Genomic DNA, 17416 nt, shown 5'->3' with positions numbered 1-17416 from the left:
CGTGCAAACAGGACTGGGTCCAGCATTTACAGCGTCAGGCTGTAATACTCAGCACAGTATCTCTAGACACAGCTTACTTCCTCAGGGGACTGGATTTATTTGCAGCTTTTGGCAGTTGATCACGGACACCAATACCTTCCAGTGCCCTTACACTCTTGGTCCGAAGGGGATAAATCACTTTAAAAATATCACCCATTTGCTCCTTACAATATCTTGTAAAATCAGCAAGAAGCATGAAAGACGTATCTATTTAATGTGGATTTGTGTGGCTTAGTATATGTGAGTTGCTTATATGTGTTGAGACTCCCAGAGAGAATCAGCAGAGGAAGGTAAAGTTACCACTATCAATTTAGGGGGACCAGGATTTATATGGTTTTTTTAATATGTCTGACTTCTTTAACTCTGTCAAAAAATATCTGCTCTCAAAATTCCTGTGGGGACAGATAATTGAGAGTACTTATCAGCTAAAGTCTGATCAGTTTATTTGTATCAGCACCTTGCAACACAAAGGGTGGCAGCCTACCACAAAGGAACAGCCATGTTTCACTTTCCTTAGACAAAGGAACCACTCTCACCAATGTGTATGGTACCTGCTGATCTTCTCCCACACTGCTCGGACACTGCATGAGGACTCCTGGCCCATATTCTTGCAGTGTCTGGGCTGCTGGCTCGACTTGTGAACAACCCAGGTACTCAGACTCTGTAGTGCTTCATGCTCATGTCCAAGAGAACTGTATATTATGTTTACATAGAGCATGAGCAATGTGGAAAACACTAGAAATATTGCACCAGTGGTTTGGTTTTTGGACAGCGTTGGAAATGGTGATGCAGCTGCTCACATCATGTCTGTATAACGAGGTGTGCAATATGCCATGAGGAGCCAAAGCTTTGCGCTTTCATTTGGGAAGTGCCCACCTCTGACACGTTCACTGCCTTGCTCCTCTAGTGCCACAGTTATGCGCTTAGCTGTCTGCTTTTCTTCGATTTCACTTGGAACTTGTAATTTTAGTACAAAAGCACAGTTTTTGAAACCAATCCTGCTAATCCACAAGACTGTTCCCCCTCCCTCTCCTCCCCCCTTCTCCCATCCCATCCCATCCCAACTCATCCCATCCCCCATGCTCCCACCAACACATACCTCCTTCCCCTCCCTCTCACCCCGGTCACACAGCAAATATCCTGATGCTGCAGTTCCAAGCCATGTGTCCGCCCCAGCCTATGCGATCCAATGGTCTCTGACCAAGTCCCTTTGTTCAGACGTTAATACAAAACACACAATAGGAAAAAAACAAAACAAAAGGAGCCAGACACAAGAGGGAGACACACTGCCGGGCTCCAGCTCTGGCCTCTGAGCCCTTCAGCTAAGCTCCACGGCAGCTAGGCTCTTGGGGTGCCTCCTTTCACACTCAAGGCTGCAGGTCCCAAGGTTTCCAAGGTGCATAGGAAAAGGAAGAAAGGAAGTAAACTACAAGCCTGTTTCTGTTTTAGGTTCCCCCCCATCCCTTTCCCTCAACCCAATGGCTGCTGGAGGATATTCTTGACTCCGACAGGTCTTTTCCCGTCTTCCAGTGAGACCCTGCCTGGGCACCAGGTTCACTGTAAGTCACTGGTTCCTCTATGGAACGTGGGCGATGGGTTTGGCAGTGAGGGGAGGGAATGGAGCACGTTGTGGGGGGATGACAGGCTTTTGTCTCACAGCAAGTTGGGGGGAGATGTCAGGGAAGGTGAGAGAAAAGAGCCAAAGGAAGCCGGTAAAGCTGGCCCTCTGCTTGATGTTTGTATTCAAGATTTCTCCTTGGGGTGGCTTCAGTGTGCCAGTGCTGGCCTGTTGTCCAGTCACCTCTTGCAGCCCTGCTGAGAAAAAGCACGTGGTGGGGTGCTTCCTGCTGCTTCATCCTCTGGCTGGCTGCCCTCGTGCCCGCTGGAGATCTCTGAGTCGCAGTCAAGTGCCTCATAGATGGTAGGCAGTGTGGTCTGCTGGCTGAGGCGCTTGCGCAGGCCCACAAGCAGTGGCTGTGGCATGGAGGAGACATCCACATTGTTGCCGAGGTCAACCCAGGCCAGGCAAGGAAACTTGTTCATGTCCTTCATGGTGTCAGTCAGCTCCTTCATGGTTGCCCGTGTCAGTCGGTTGCCATTGAGGGAAAGGTGAGTGAGCTTGGGTAGTGCCCAGAGGAACGGCAGCAGCAGGCGCACCATGTCATCATTCAGCTCGGTGAAGCTCAGGTCCACAGAGGTGAGGTGGTCCCCGTTGTTCTGCAGGTAGTAGGCCATGCGGTGGACATCCCGCATGGTCAGGGGGATCCCTGACAAATCCATGGAGTCCTGGCTCACCTTCTTCTGCAGACTGGTCTTCAGGCTAATGATGTAAAGGTGGGGAGAGAGAGATATATCATTATGGGGACGTCATCCATGTCTCACCCAAGTGACAAAGCACTTGGGACAAGGGCGAAAATCATTAAGAACATGGGCTAGAATGTTAAGCAAAGGGTTAATGGAGCTCACTGGGGAAACAAGCACAAGGTTTGCACCATGCCCCACAGTAGACTGTGTCCTGGGGCTTTCCTGTATATTCTCAGCACTTACACATAAACTTTGCCAGAACTGGCTAAACATAGGATGCTAAAGTGTCTTCCACTAGCGCATTTCAAAGGGTTTGTCTGTACATGCATGTACAGAGGCTCATGTATAGAAAGCAAAAATAACCAAGGCAAGCAAATTTTCCAAGTGCACTGGTTTGTGCTGTGTGTGTGCCACCTCTCCAGGTGAATGACAAGGTCTGCTGCAAACAGACTGTGCTGCAGGGTTACTGCAGAGGAGAGCAATGTCAAAAGGCTGAGAAGTGGTTATTTTATCAGGAAAACAATCTATAGACAAACTGCACTCCATGAATCGATTTACTGCATGTCTCTTTAAAAGCCTTCCCAAGCAGCACTTAGTCAGTAAGCAGCATCAGTGACCGCCTGTGTGGTCTCTGTGGTCAGCAGATCATCTGGGATCTGTTGCAGCTGTGAGGAGGCAGGAAGGGCTTAAGGGTGCTAAAAGAAATCTAGAGAGATGGTTTCAGCCATTTTTCTTTGCTGTCTGCCTGGCAAGTGGAGTGAGGATGAGGTAGGCAACCTGTACAGCAGGCAAAGCTGTGCTATGGGGCTGTTGGGTATGCAAACGGAGCGGGGTGTGGAGTTTTATGATGGACTGTGGGTTTGTGAGAGTGCTGTGAGCAGTGGGAGCTGTGGGGCTAAAGGAGTTGTTGGGAATATGTTGCAAGATTGAGTAGAAATGTGTGTTGGTGTAACACAGGAGAACCTAATCTTTTAGTGTAAATTATTAGCCTTGCTGTCCTTTCAGACACATCTAGCTTTACGGATATGGGAGCCCTAGCAGGACCCCCACTAGTGTCATTAATCATGTGCTCAGTGGGTCTATAAGTGCCTTGTTGAGCTTGGGAGGAGCAGGGTGGGTTAAGAATTAACCACCAATTTGAAGGTCCCCACTCTTCCTATCTGGCTCTCTGTAGTGTCCTGCACACCTGTGGCACAGCCAGTCCCTGAAAGCAATGGGTACATGGGGACATGCAATTTCCTCGGAGGAGGCTGCAGCACCGCAGGAGCTCCCATGGCAGGTGAGAATGTCCCTACGAGCCTTAGTGTTGCCAGGCCCTTCTGTAGCTGTGGGGAGGATGTGACGCTGCTTCCATAGCTTTGCTTTACATACGCAGTTCATGGCATCCTGGAAATTTCAGTTAATAATCCCCTATGAGATAACATAAGTGAATAAACGTGCGTCATGGACACACTCAACACTGGCAAACTTGTAGCTGTGATTCCTTGCAGGAATGTGAAGTGGAAAGACCTTGTGGCCTGTCCTGTCAATTCTCAAGCCCATAAATCCCTGCACTGGGTTTAGCAGCACTTTGTTCAGGCTGCTTCTGTGTGTCCTTGTGCTTCCAATGGGAATTCACTGTGGAAGGCTGAGGCTGTATCTGCAAGCATACCTTTGAGCTAATGAGCTCTTATGATAGAGAGGTAATAACAGTACAGAATAACTTATTCTCAGACCTAAAGGTTTAGAAGAGCCTTCTGTATTACTTACTAAATGTTTACACTTTACATGACCCAGACTACTCCGCAGGATCACAGGAGGGGCAAGGGAAGCAGTGTTTGTGCTGTCAAGCAGCAGAGACTAATGTACTGGTGGATTATAATTGGTCTGAAAGCATACAAGTGAGTTCTCCAAAGGGCCTTCACTTCAAGATGGTACTTGATATCTCTCCAATATCAGGGCCCCAGAGACAGGATTGTGAAGAATTAATCAACCACATTGCTTGTAGCAGCATTGCAGTTCTCATAGCTGCTGCAACAGCAGTAGTTGTTGTGAACTGTGCATGCTGCAGTCTGGATGGCAGAGGGTTACTCTCCCTTTTCCTGCTAATACAAGGGGTGCTTGGTGTCAGCCCAGGCAGCGTGGAAGCTGTATTTCTTCAACTCTCCTGGAAAAACAATGTGTGCACTTTTTTGTTATAGTTTGTCACCCACTGGCAGTGGTGTAGAAAATTTACCACAAAAGAGGATGCAACTTGTATAAAATCTATCAGGGACTGGCCTCAAATCTGGAAGAGTCTGATGTCTCCCTTGGCACAATGTTATCACTTTAGCTGTGCTGGATGTTTTATCTGGGTGTTTGATACAGAGTACTCGTTCTAGCAAAATCAAGCATCAAACGCACAGTGGAGGTGTGCATTCATATTGGTCAGATTAAGCAGGGAGAAATGAATCTTGAGTGTAAACCTGACTGCATAGGGGAAATAGTCCCCTATATTCCATAGAGGCTGGCATAAGAGATGATGCAGAAGCCTTCTCTGGTGTGTTATTAGTTTAGAGTAAGACTTTGTTGGGGGTGTGGGAGGATACAGGATAAACAAGCATAGAAGCAAGCTTGTAATCACTTCAGTGCCTGTTCTTTGCAAATGCAGCCTGTGGCTCCTGGTAATTCTCTTCCCCAGTGTTGTCAGCCCATGGTGCATCCTGAGGAGGGGGAGCACAGAAAGGAGACCTAAATGTAGGGACGCCCCCTGCCCCAAGCCTTGTTTGAGTCTGTGCAGAGCCTCCTCTGACTTCCCTATTGTAAAGCTACAAGGAACAAGCCTTGGTGCTCCCAGTTTGGTATGGGAATGGGAACCAGGCTGGAGTGGGGACCACTGGAGGGCACGTCTGAGCCGGCACCGCTCCCTCTGCCGGGCCTCAGCATTCAGGTGCCGTTTTTACTGCTGGGTGTGCAATAGCAGCTTTCTTAACAGGGGACGAGTCTGAGTGGCTCTTCGGGTCCCCTTTTGAGTGACTTGGCTCTGAGCGCAAACAGTGGTAAGTGAGGGGAAATGTCAGAAGGACGAAAGCAGTGTGCTTTTCTGCCCGTTAAGCCTCCCCTCCTGTTGACTGTTATTCAGGGACTGCAGTAATAAGTCATGGATCGGCTCTGACCAGAGCAGGTACCTTCTGCTGCTCTCCCCAGCAACAAGCCAATACCCCAAGGAGGCTTTAATCAGGCAGACAAATTATCTTCCCATAATTGATTCTCCAGACTGGACTGCTCCTGGCTGAATGTGCTTAAAACCTCCTGCCTCCTGTCCTGTGCCAGAGCCCTCCCTCCCTCCTTTGCTGGCTTGTTTTTCTTTCCTTTCCTGTGTTTTTGCTGCTTCCTTTTGCCCTCATTGCTATACCTGCCAGGGTGACTCTAGGCTTCCTGTCTCGGAACTGTGGGCTCCTCCTGTGTTTAAGTTGTTCTCTTGCCTATAAAAATGCCTTTTGTAGGGATGTGTCTGTAGAAGCCTCGCCCTGGCAGATGTAGCGCCTCATGCTGCAGCCAGCCCCCCAGCTCTCTGGTAAGTGCTGAAGCATGAGATCTGATGCCCCACGCATGCTGTGAACCCTGGCAGCTCTTCTCCTTGCCTCCTTGGTGCTTCTGTGCAGCTCCAAGAGGTGCAGCTAAATACCATCTCTAGGGCAGGGCACAGAACAGCTGCCTACTCCTCCTCTATTGCTTTAGAGGTAAATATATCTGCTGTCAGGAAAAGGACACAGAGATGTGGGTAGATGCTTTACTTTGAATTATCTGACACTTGGTATTTTTCTGGAGCTCTGCTAAGCTCTATTTCTCTTGGCGGGGGGGGGGGGGGGGCACAATACACAGGACAGCAGGCTCTCAGACACTTGTGCAGCAGCTGAGAAAATGCCAGGTTTATTTCCAGGGAAATGGGTCATCTATTATCCCCTAATTTCTGCAAGTAAAATAGGCTTAAAGATTGCTTCAGATGCAGAAGCTTTTTTTGTTTTCTTTGTGTGAGACAAAATAGCTACTTAGCGACATGGCTCTTGATGCCCATGGGACTTGTGGGCAGAAGACTGCAAAGCACCGGAGGCTGGATTAACCTAATGCTACTGCAACTGGTGCTGTGCGCAGATTTATAATTGTGAGGATTTGCATCTAATGAGGATCTGAACCCTGGATGCAGGGAAGCAGACTGTATTTGTATTATCTGCAGCAAGCTTAGAGAGGAAACAACCCCCCCCACTCCTTCATATACTGGAGAAATGGCTGCAAGTGAAATTCTGTGAAACTTTGAGCAAGAAGCAAGGGCAATCAGCAACCAGCCCCCTACTTGCCAGCCTGGAGCTAGATGCAGCATCTAGTGAGGAACAGTACCCACCCTCCCTCCTGTTTATAAGGGATCAGCACCCTGCTTGCAACCCTTGTTCAGCTCTGCTGAGGGATGAGACCTCTTCTAGGTACATCTCCTTGTTTCTCTCATGTGAAACAAATTTTTCCTTGCATTGTTCCCAACTCCCTCCTTGGGGTCTGGCCTTTCTCCCACAGACATGCAGGCAGCCTTCCTTCCACGCTCACTGCCAGTTATCCCTTCCCTAGGTGGCAACTCTACTCTTCAGCAGGCATTAGCCAGCAATCCCAAGGCTGCACCATGAGCCTGGCCATGTGATCCACCCAGGATCAGTTCAGGCATCACAGGGGTCTGAGGGACCTGCAGACGTCAGAAGAAAGCTGTCAGTCAGAAATGTGGACTGAGAAAGGGATGAACCCATCTTGTGCCTCCCTTGGCTTTTTTCTGGGATAAAAATAATCTTCTCCCCATGTAAGGCTCAGTCACTGTTCCTGCCTCCTGGGAACTCAGCTAACATAAGCAAATTCAGAGCTGTCATGAGATGAAACAGTTAGGAGACCTGAAATTAATTGCTAGTTTGTCTCCAGGAGCTGTCCCAAGGGACCTAACCCTTAGGTCCTCTTCCAAGTCCTTCTTTTTGAGTCCATGAAGCTGAGGACTCAGCACATTTATTTTATTAGCACTGAATCCATTCAATTTCTTGCTCGCCAGCTAAATTCTTTGGTGGCTGCAGAGAAAGGGTGTAATGGCTCCTGACTTTTGCTGTGGTGGGACTTGCAGTAGCCACAGTGGTGCTTGGCCTCTTGTTAGCTTTATGGGGTTTGGAGGAGCTTGTTCAGCCCAAGAATGTTCAGGTTCCTGGAGTCTCATTTCCTTGTCTCCTTGCTATCGAGGCTGGGAGGAGACAGTATGAGTCAGATAGGGTTTCAATAATCAGGGATGACCACTACTTTTTGCCTGTCTCTCTGGGGAATTACATGCTTTCTACCCCTCCTCCTTTTATTGTTATATTTAATTTGCCTCCAAATGTAAAATATTCCTGATGCCAGAGACTCCTGTCACTATGCATCTCCTCCATTAACAGGCACTGCCAGTAGTGGCTAATTAGCTAAAAGTCAGGTATCTATTGGCTGCTCTTCCTTGCACAGAACCTAGTGACAGGCATGTCTGGATGGCTTCTCTGCTTTAAGCAGTGATTTAGGGGATTGACTCTGGGCTTTTTAATCACCTACTTAGCGTAATGTGCTTGCTTTGCTTCCCTGTGGCACAGCGTGCTGCCACGGAGGGCTGGCTTTAGCTGCCTCTAGTGAGACAGGAAAAAGGAAAGAGAAACCTCATAAGCACTGACCTAGACTAACCCAGCCCAAGGTGTTCTGAGGCTGGGCCCAGCACCTCTGAAGATGGAGGCAGTGCACAAACAGGCCACTCCCATGAGGAGTCCCTCAGTCACATCTCCATCCTTGAGCCCCAGTTCTTTTGATCAACTGTGGGGAGATCCCTCACTGTGGAGAGAAGGGAGTGCAAAGGTAGCCTTTCTCCTACCACCTTCCCTCTGCAGCTGGGGTGGGGCATGGATATTGGTAGGCGCTGATGCAGCCGAGTGCCTCTCCTCCTGGCTCTGCTGTCATCTTTACTCTGTCCTTGAAGGTGTGTTCAAGTGAGCTGTGAACCGTTGGCCTTCCTCCTGATGCCACTTGATCCGTGATCTCTGGTTGTTTCCCCTCATTATTTAGGTCTATCCTAGCAAAGCAGGGAATAATGCTACCTCCTCACTGTAAATGTCATGTATCAGCCTATGTCCTTGTCAGACCTTCAACTATGTAAGAGTCATGAAGGCAAAAGTGTCTCTGCTGATTCCTTTTAACTACCATCTGCCACCCAACCTTCATTATTTCACTTACTGTCTGTCTCTCTATCAAAGTGTCCTGCTTCTCCTGCCTGCCAGTCTTGGACGACTTATCTGTGACAGGGCAGGGTCAAGCTGCGGGATGAATCTTTCTACCACCTCCAACAGTCTTTGCAGATGTACCTTCCTCTTTATGCTGCTGGGAACCCTGATCATTGGCAGTGTTTGGAATTCCCCTGCACTATAAGACGAGGGGACAGTTCCTGCCTCTCTCTACAACTTATTGACCATCTCATGTCTGTCCAGCTGACATCTCTGTGAGCAGCAGCTTCTTGAAAGCATTGTGAGGGGCAGTTTCTGTACACCCATATGATTATTGTCATGTGTCTTCAGTTAACTGACTGGTATTCTCTAACTTGGCTTCCTGTCTCTAAAGCAGGAATGATGGTGCCTATTTACCGTGTTGCATAAGGGTGACATGAAGCTGTCGTTAATATTCACCTCATGCCATGTGAAGGCAAGATCTAATCTGCCAGAACTGTCATCTGCAGCCCTGAGTGATGTTCTTAAAAAAAGAAAAAAAGATCCAAAGCCCTTCAGAGCTTTTTCCTTGCAATCTTCTAGACATGAGTGCTTTCATTGCATTTTAAAAGTGCATCTAATACCACAACATCCGAGCAATGCATATCAATCAATAACTGAGAAATGGAGCAGTGAGCCCAGAAGTTATACTCTGTCCTCCACCCAGTTTTGAATTAACCAAGATGAAATTCACTCAGATGAGCAAAGTAAAACTATGGTGAGACTTGTGAAAAGGAAAGCCCAGATGCATGCAGTTCGGAAGTTATTAATTCCACACACACCTGCCTTTGCTCTTCCAGAACCAGCCACTCTGAGAAATCTGAGTTTTCTTCTGTGCCAGGAACACCCTGATTGTAAAGATCACCCTGAGTTTACTGCCTTGGTGTTTTGTGGATTCAGGTTCGATGCTTTGTGCTTGAGGAAGGAAGTAGTTACACTGAAGTAGCCAGCTCTGGGGATGATGCAAGTGGAAGATATGTAAGGTTCCCTGACATGACTTTGCTAAGACAGGTCAGTTGTAATCCACAGCTTCTTGACTGCAGTACTAGGCTGCAATCCAGCTCTCCAGACAAAGGCTGTCTTTACCTGATATCCTTTTCCCTCTCCACTCTGAATTGCAGTCCAGTGTGTCTTGCCCTCAAAAAGTAATACGCTCTCTGGGTTTGTCCCTGTTCTGGAGGCACATGGAGGCACTTACACTAGCACATGTAATTTTCCTTAATTAAGCATGGCAGGAGGCCTCAAAACTTCTGAAGACAAGAATTAATAATATCCAGAAATTCTGCACCTGTCAAAATTCCACAGAAGTGGTGTTGATAACTTAAAAAGCCTACGTCTGTGTAGACGAACATTTCTTAATCCATTACGCTTTACACTATAAATGTCAATTTAATGAGAAAGCAAAGCTGGAGTTATGCAACACTCTAGGATGTATTCTGCTCATTATGTGTGAGTGATCTATACAGCTGTAAAATGGTGCTAAAACTGAATTCCCATTAGGATATAACAGACTGAAAATTGTGCAGTAAAGTCATAGAATCATTTAAGTTGGAAAAGACCTTTGAGATCATCAAGTCCAACCATTAACCCAGGACTGACAAGGCCACCACTAAACCATGTCCCTAAGCGCCACACCTACATGTCTTTTTAAATACCTCCAGGGATGACCACTCAACCACTTCCCTGGGCAGCCTGTTCCAGTCCTTAAGAACCCTTGCCATGAAGAAATATTTTCTAATATTCAATCTAAACCTCCCCTGGTACAACTTGGGGCCATTTCTTCCTGTCCTGTCACTTGTTACTTTGGAAAAGAGATCAATACCTTTCAGGCAGCTGTAGAGAGCAATAACATCTCCCCTGAGTCTCCTTTTCTCCAGGCTGAACAACCCCAGTTCCCTCAGCTGCTCCTTATAAGGCTTGATCTCCAGACCCTTCACCAGGTTTGGTGCCCATCTCTGGACACGCTCCAGCACCTCAATGTCTTTCTTGCAGTGCGGGGCCCAACACTGAACACTGTGTTTGAGGTGTGGTTTCACCAGTGCCGAGTACAGGGAGACAATCACTTCCCTTGTCCTGCTGGCCACACTATTTCTGATACAAGCCAGGATGCTGTTGACACCCCTTCACCGGAAACCTTATCCTCCAGCTTTTGAGGTTTTAATTTTAAAATCCCCAGAGTAAATCCCCCAAGAGCTCAGCTTCCCTGTTTGATAAGGCAGCCAATGCAGGCAGGGTCAGCTGCAAGTGGGGTGCCGGCTGTTGACTGGAAACTGCAGATGTGAGATAGGATTTTGCAGGGAAGGAGAGTGGAACCCCTTGCTTTCAGTGTGGCCAACCTGTCCGAGTATCACATGGGCAGCAGAAATAGTGTATTTGGGGGATTACACAGCTGGGACACTGCTAACCATTGTACAAGGGAGACAGTCACTGTCAAGCACCCGCAGGCATGGATATAGAGGGCAAACTGCCTCCCAGCATCACCTTTGACAGTTTAGTCAAGCAGAGAAACCAGACACAGCCCGGGCTGCATCTCTCCTACTCGTTTCAGCTGCTGTTGCATTGAGTCCACTGAGCTGCAATAAGTGTTCTCCTTCCATGTTTCTGTATGGACTCCACTTCTGACCTGTTTGTCAAAGGAGGAGCACTTGAAGAAATGTATCTTATCCTTTCTGCTTTATCATGGATGGCTCAGGCTTGTACTTGCTGGATGTTTCAGGTCCCACTGAGAGTAGATGGGGATGTAACTACAGTTAGTTAATTTCTGACCTGCTGGTTTGTTGTTTGGTGGTGGGGAGAAACATTTGATGTGACATCCGGCTTCAGTATTGCAGGTCCTTTCCATCTCCCATACCACATCTCCATAACAGCACAAATGTAATTAAAACCTGGCAGATGCTTTAAGCTCTCTGTATGGCTGGGCTTATTAATTATCTCCTGGACCCATCTAACATGCTGCCAGAAAGCGGAAATTGCATTTGAGAAAAGAACAAGGGGGTCCTGCATCAGCTTTGTGAAAGCCAAAAGCCAAAGCCCAGGAGACCACAAAAGCAAAAGGAGAATTCAGTTCCTGAATGTGGTCTCCATGCACCGATTCCTCCCTGCTGTCCCAAATCCCCACTAGATTTTAGAAGTGCCTTCAAAGTATTGCTGCTGCACCAGTACCTTTTAGAGGACCTTGACAGCAAGAAGGATACAAGCTAAGAGCACAGGTTCAGAGGCAGAGATTACAGTAAAATACTCCCACTAGCAGAGAGAGGGAAGTGGAGAATTCCTATCTGATAAAAACAGCCTGGCTGGACAAAATTAGGCCCTGGTATCTTCAAAAGAAGGAGCTATTTCTTGCCTTTCTGCTCCTGACAACATCCACTTTCTTGCAGCAGCCTCAGATGCCAACTCTGCAGGCATCTTTTGCCGCAAACTATAAACTAGTTCCTCTCCAGTCTTAAAAGAGGAAGCTCTGCTGTTTAATATTTAATCAAAATTATTTTGTGCCTTATGTAACACCTTGCAGCTGCGCCTGGCTGCCAGGCAGGGTCACCCATTTTAGACCTGTATTTCCCTCCATCACACATTGCCTTGCTGCCTTGTCCCTGCTTGTGCTCACAGATGCTCTGTACCTGGCCAGCGCTTTGGGCCTGACCCCTCTGTGTGGGATTTGGGCTTACAGGGCCCAGAGCTCTTAGTCTGGCCACAGACCCCTCTCTGCGTTGTTAGTAAGTGATGAGTTTGCAGCAGGCAGTCCTCTGTTCTCCCCAGGCTGTGAAATCAGAGGGAATACCTCCAGTTTGACTCTCCAGCCTGGAGTCCCAACTAGAGGTTTGTTCTGCCTGCAAACGGGAGTATGGAGGCAGCGGGTTGAGTTAGGAGCAGCAGGGAGGGATTTTTCACTTGAAAAACCAGAATGAGGCTAAGTTTCAGTAAAAAGAAGCTTGGAAAGGAATGGAGACAGCTACCCTCTATCAAGTTCTGCCTATCTCTAGCACTTCTTATCTTTAAGCTTTTCTGTCTTGGGAGGGGGTGGGGATGAGGTCAGACCTGCTGTGTTTCCTGCATCTCCAGCACTCTGCAGGATCCCATAGGGAAAATGTTAGCTGTGTGGGTCTGGAAAAGGACTCGCTCAGCTGTGGTCCCTTGGTCTTGTTCTGTGCTGTGGTTCCCACCTGCAAACCAGCACAAACAGTCCTGCCCTGTGGGGTGCTGGAGATGATGGCATTGAAACTCACAGAGCTTTTGGATTCAGTGATAAAGTGGGGCTATAGGTATGAGAGGCAGATGGCCTGGAAATTATGGCATTAGGGATTTTATTCCTTAAGATGCACTGGGGATCTGCCTCTGAGTCAGAATGAAAGGTACAATGGAAATGTCAATTCCCATGGGGGATTTTTAAGTTGCTGGCACACGCATCAAAGACTGAAAGTCTCAGAAAAGCCTGAGGCTATTCCCAGAGTGCTGCCAATTTTGCATTTCTTTTTAGCCAGTCCTGCATTTATTCCTGTGAAGCTAATGGGGCTGACAAGAGCTTTTTTCTTAGTCACTTCTCTGTCTTCTTCAGCAGTGGTGATCTGTGCCACAGGAACAGACTTTGCTCGAAGAAAATGAGGAAAGAAGGGGTGGATTTAAAAGAAGTAGGGATTGCTCTTTATCTGGTTAGAAAAAACAGCAAGTGTCAAGGAGAGAACAAGTGTGGGTGTCTGAATATGTTTGTAGTAGTGGAAAGCAACTGCCATCCAGTAGCTGTCAGTGGCCAATATACTTTGAGCTGGGTTCCCTGTGCGTGAGGCTCTGCACCATCTCAGGTCCCTCTCCTGGTCCTAGCAAAGAAGTAGGAGTAAGGACGGTCACCTCTTTGCTAGTCACTTCAAAGTGGTTACTGCTGAATGGGGTGATTAGCTTGTGGTTGTGCCTCGCTGGCATGGAAGTTTTACTGGGATAACAAGGACAAAGTGGGATGCAGAGCTGAGGGCCAGCTCAGCTCAGCAGATGGGTGTGCATATCTGCAAGACTGCCTGCTTTGGCTGTGCTCCTAAGGCCAGACACCCTGCAAGCCCTGTCGGGAGGGTTGTCTGCACTGTGCAATCAGTGGGATTGATTTCAATGCACCTGGGAGAGGCTGAGGAACTGTAAGACTATATACAAAGGAGTCAATAGCAAACCAGACCAAGGAGAGGGGTGTTGGTACTGACCCTGTGCCATTTGGCTGAGGTTTTCTAAGAGACTGAGCAGCGGCTGCCATGCAGGTTTTCAGTCCTGCCCTTCTCTGAGAAGAGCAGTAGTGGCAGACTGAAATGGTGCTTGGCTGCAGCGCAGCTTCTCCCAGTAGATCCCCCTCTGTGCCCATCCACACCATCCCTGTCAGGCTGCTTACCACACTTGGGACTTCCTCCGGGGCATGCCGTGCCGGTGCCATTTGGAGTGGGGGGTTAAGTGGTAAATCAGCTGCCTGCAGATCCTGTCGGAGGATTTCCAGGGGTCATATTCCTGAAAGAAGAGGAACAGCTTAGACTCTGCCTGCATCACAGCAGAACAGGAAGCAAGGTGGAGGACAGAGGAAGATGAGAAAGGAACAGAGGTGGTAGTGGAGCAGGGGCGTGTGTATAAGGGAGGAGATGAAGAGGAAGAGAAGATGAAAGAGGAATGGTGGGAAGGCCTGAGATGCCTCTGCCACATGCAGTCTCCTTTTAGGGTGGAGGAACAGTAGGAGTTCTGCACTGCCAGAAAGGACCCCAGCTCAGCCAGCATGTTTCTGCCCAGAGTGGGGCTACAATCTCACACCCTACCCAGGAGGAAGTGGAGCTCAGAAGAGGGGGTTATTTTCTAGAGCTGTGGGAGGGGCTCTAGAGCAGTCTGACTCTAGGCCAGGCAACACCCAGGAAGGCAGGGGTGGCTGGCAATGTGAGAAGGGCTCTGTGCAAGGACCCCCTATGCCCTTTTATTCTAAAGATCTCCACTTTCAACAAAGCCCAGTGTAGGGACAGCATGGGTGTCTCAGCTCCTCACTGCTGTATCCTTAGCAGCACCTGTCCCCAGCTGTGCAGGCAAGCTGCCAACAAATTGTGTTACAGGACTATGCTAAATTGCTGTCAGTTACCTTGTTGCCGTGCTTCCCAAACTCTTAACTGCATACTGTCTTTTCTTTGGACTGACTACCTGTTACCCTGATGTGGAAAGTTCAGCAGTCAGCACGTTGGCCCCATCCCCAAGGTGCTTCTTGCTTGGAGAGATGTGCCCCAGCACATCCCTCCTGCAGCAGCACCTCCTGCTTCTCCTGCAGCAGAACCCTGATGCTGCTCCCTCCCATGCTCCAGCTGGGAGATGCTGGGACAGGGAACCAGCGAGTTTTCCATACTCCATCTTACTTCCTTGCAGTCCATTCTGCTTCTGGAAGTTTGAGTTTGGGAGCTTCCCAATGCCAGTAGTTCCCTCCAGCCCCTGAAATAACTCACCAGGAAAAGATGGCACCAGGATGGTTCCTGCCTTCGTGGGTTTATTTTTGCATGTGTTCTTTATCACCATGACTTTGAACAGTACCCCTCTTCTCTGGTGAAGCAGAATGGCAGCTGCTGAAGGCTGGGATTTCTGCCCCCTCTATATTTTCCAAATGCTGAGACACCTGCATTCCCATTCTTCAGCCCTCCAGCTGTGGTGCAACATGTGCATTTAGGGATTTGATAGGTAAACACATAGTAAAGCTGTCAGGGAATATGCTAATTTATTCTTTATTGCAAGCAGTTAAAGTGCTGTACTGTGGCCCAACAGCTGCACTGTGACTTTCCTAAGCAGTCACTGAGTCAGCTGAACTCCCCAGGGATGCACTGCCAGCATCGGCTGTTCTGCTGTGCCAAATGGAGGGGGATCCCAGCCGAGCACCCCCTGATCCCTGGCCCAGCTCACCTAGGAACCCTACAGGGACTGGCCTGTGCCCCTGGGTTAGGTTCTTGTTCTAGACTACTGCTGCGGTGGCAAGGCTGCAACTGGCAACAGCAAATGGTTCCAAGTGGGTGCACGTGCACACCAGGCTTCAGCACAGAAGCTGGCACGATGCTCTGTGAGCATTTGTTGGCTCACAACTGAGAATTACTCTCCTGTTCTTTCCCGTGTCCTCACTGATTTAATTTCCACTGACATACTGGGAATTGCACTCAGCCTGCTTGCCTGTAACGCAGTTACACCCACCAGATGCTCAGCCAGGGTCAGAGAGGGAATGTGGTCTGCAGGTGTTTGTGCTGGGAGGAGTGCTGGTGCTGTAGGGTACTGAGAGCCTCCAGCTCCTTCATTACATTCCTGTTGGCTTTGCGGGGCGGCTCAGGTGCTCAACATCTTTCTTAGGAAAGGGGAAAATCTTATCGATGTAATGGTTCACATGTCAGTGCAGATAAGCATGTGCATCTATAAGACATGAAAACAGAGGAGGTGGGGTATATGCAGGTATATGAAAATTGTAGTGTGTTATCTGCTAGGCACCAGGGTACTGGAGTAGTGTAATGTCCCCTCGTGCTGCCTCCCCTGGAGGGCACTGCACAGCATGAGGCTGGAGATGGTCTGGTAGAACAGCTGGAGAGGTCAACTGAAGTATGGTTAAGAGGTACTACTGCTGCAACCCACCCTCTTACTTTTTAGAAACTTAGAAAATTTGCACAAAAATTGTGCTTGAAAAGATTTTTTCAGGCTGCCTTTCAGCCCAATGATAGTGATTAAACTTTGGCTAAATGTAGTTTGTCTATTGAGACCTGACTGGTTAATTGTTATCAGAGAGCCTCAGGAGATGGCAGAACAAGGTTAGAAATGCCTCCAGTCTACACCAGGCATTCAGTGTGTTCCCTAGGGTGCTGCTGTTTGCTCTGAGCTGTGTGTACTTAATATCTCTCTCTGAATAAAGAAATTCACTCTATTGCTCTCCTTATAAAGCAGACATGACACTTGCCAAGCCCGATGAGCAAATGGATGTATTGCAAATCCAAGTGTTTGTGGTAACAAAGGGCAACAGAAGGAGATGCTGGTGTTGCAGTGGGGCTGTGGTATCTGTGATGTTTGTGTGCACTCAGCCCTGCCTTTTTTTGTTTCTGCTTCCTTCATTCTCTGAAGGAAAGCGCTGGAGCAGTGCAGTGATACTGTGCATGTTAATACATTTGTTTCTTCAACCCTGAGTTGCTATATATTCCTACAGCACCAGGAGATCTGGGAGGTTATACAGGGGATGTAATGTTGCGTTAGGGTAGTTAGATGTTGCAAAGGGCTGGGGAAGAGAGAGGTTCTTCTTCTCCTACAGAGGCAACCAGCCTGGGCAGAGGTGCAGAGATCTCTGTTCCCCTCTGCAGCCCCATAAGCCACCATAAACTAGCTGCTTTGAACCTCTGGGGGATACCAGGGAATGTGGCACCACCAACGACCGCATATATTTTTATCTGGCCTGTACCCCGTCATCAAGTTTACTATTGGCATAAAAAGTAAATTCCTGATTTATGTGCATATAATTGCCCCCTCTTTCAGTTTCATTCATGTTCTGAGGTAGTTTTAACTGATTTCTACAGAAATATGCACAACAATCTATGTGCTACCACTCCAAGGGCATACGCTGGCTGGTTCTGAAGGGCTGTAGAGCACCAGCCCACCCCATTAGGGCTCTCTTTGCATTAGTGCTGTGGCAAAGTATTCATTGAGCTGAGGGAAGGGTTCACCTTTTTGGGACACTGCAGATCTCTAGCGAGGCTCATCAGCAAGTCGTGAGAGATGGGATCCACCAAGTTGAGGAAAGTTGCATTTTTGTATAGCACTTCATTGAGGAATGTTCCTTCCAGTCCCAGGTCCTACAAGAAAAA

At 48.3% G+C, this 17416-nt stretch overlaps 1 protein-coding gene across 1 annotated transcript in view; it reads right to left on the bottom strand.

Annotated features, from left to right (window-relative positions):
- Window positions 1-716: 716 nt before the first annotated feature.
- The window catches only part of LRRC75B (leucine rich repeat containing 75B), a 31562-nt gene continuing 14862 nt past the window's right edge, over window positions 717-17416 (bottom strand). The window contains exons 2-4 of the mRNA XM_080392424.1: window positions 17276-17404; window positions 13966-14078; window positions 717-2359 (exon numbers count right to left, since the gene is read on the bottom strand). Coding sequence (XP_080248550.1) covers window positions 1837-2359; window positions 13966-14078; window positions 17276-17404 — 765 coding nt within the window. The 3' untranslated portion in view covers window positions 717-1836. The remainder of the gene's footprint in view (window positions 2360-13965; window positions 14079-17275; window positions 17405-17416) is intronic.

Source organism: Falco punctatus (genome assembly GCF_963210335.1).
Source record: "Falco punctatus genome assembly, chromosome: 1".
Lineage (NCBI taxonomy): Eukaryota > Metazoa > Chordata > Aves > Falconiformes > Falconidae > Falco > Falco punctatus.
This window is presented reverse-complemented; position numbering and strand designations above follow the sequence as displayed.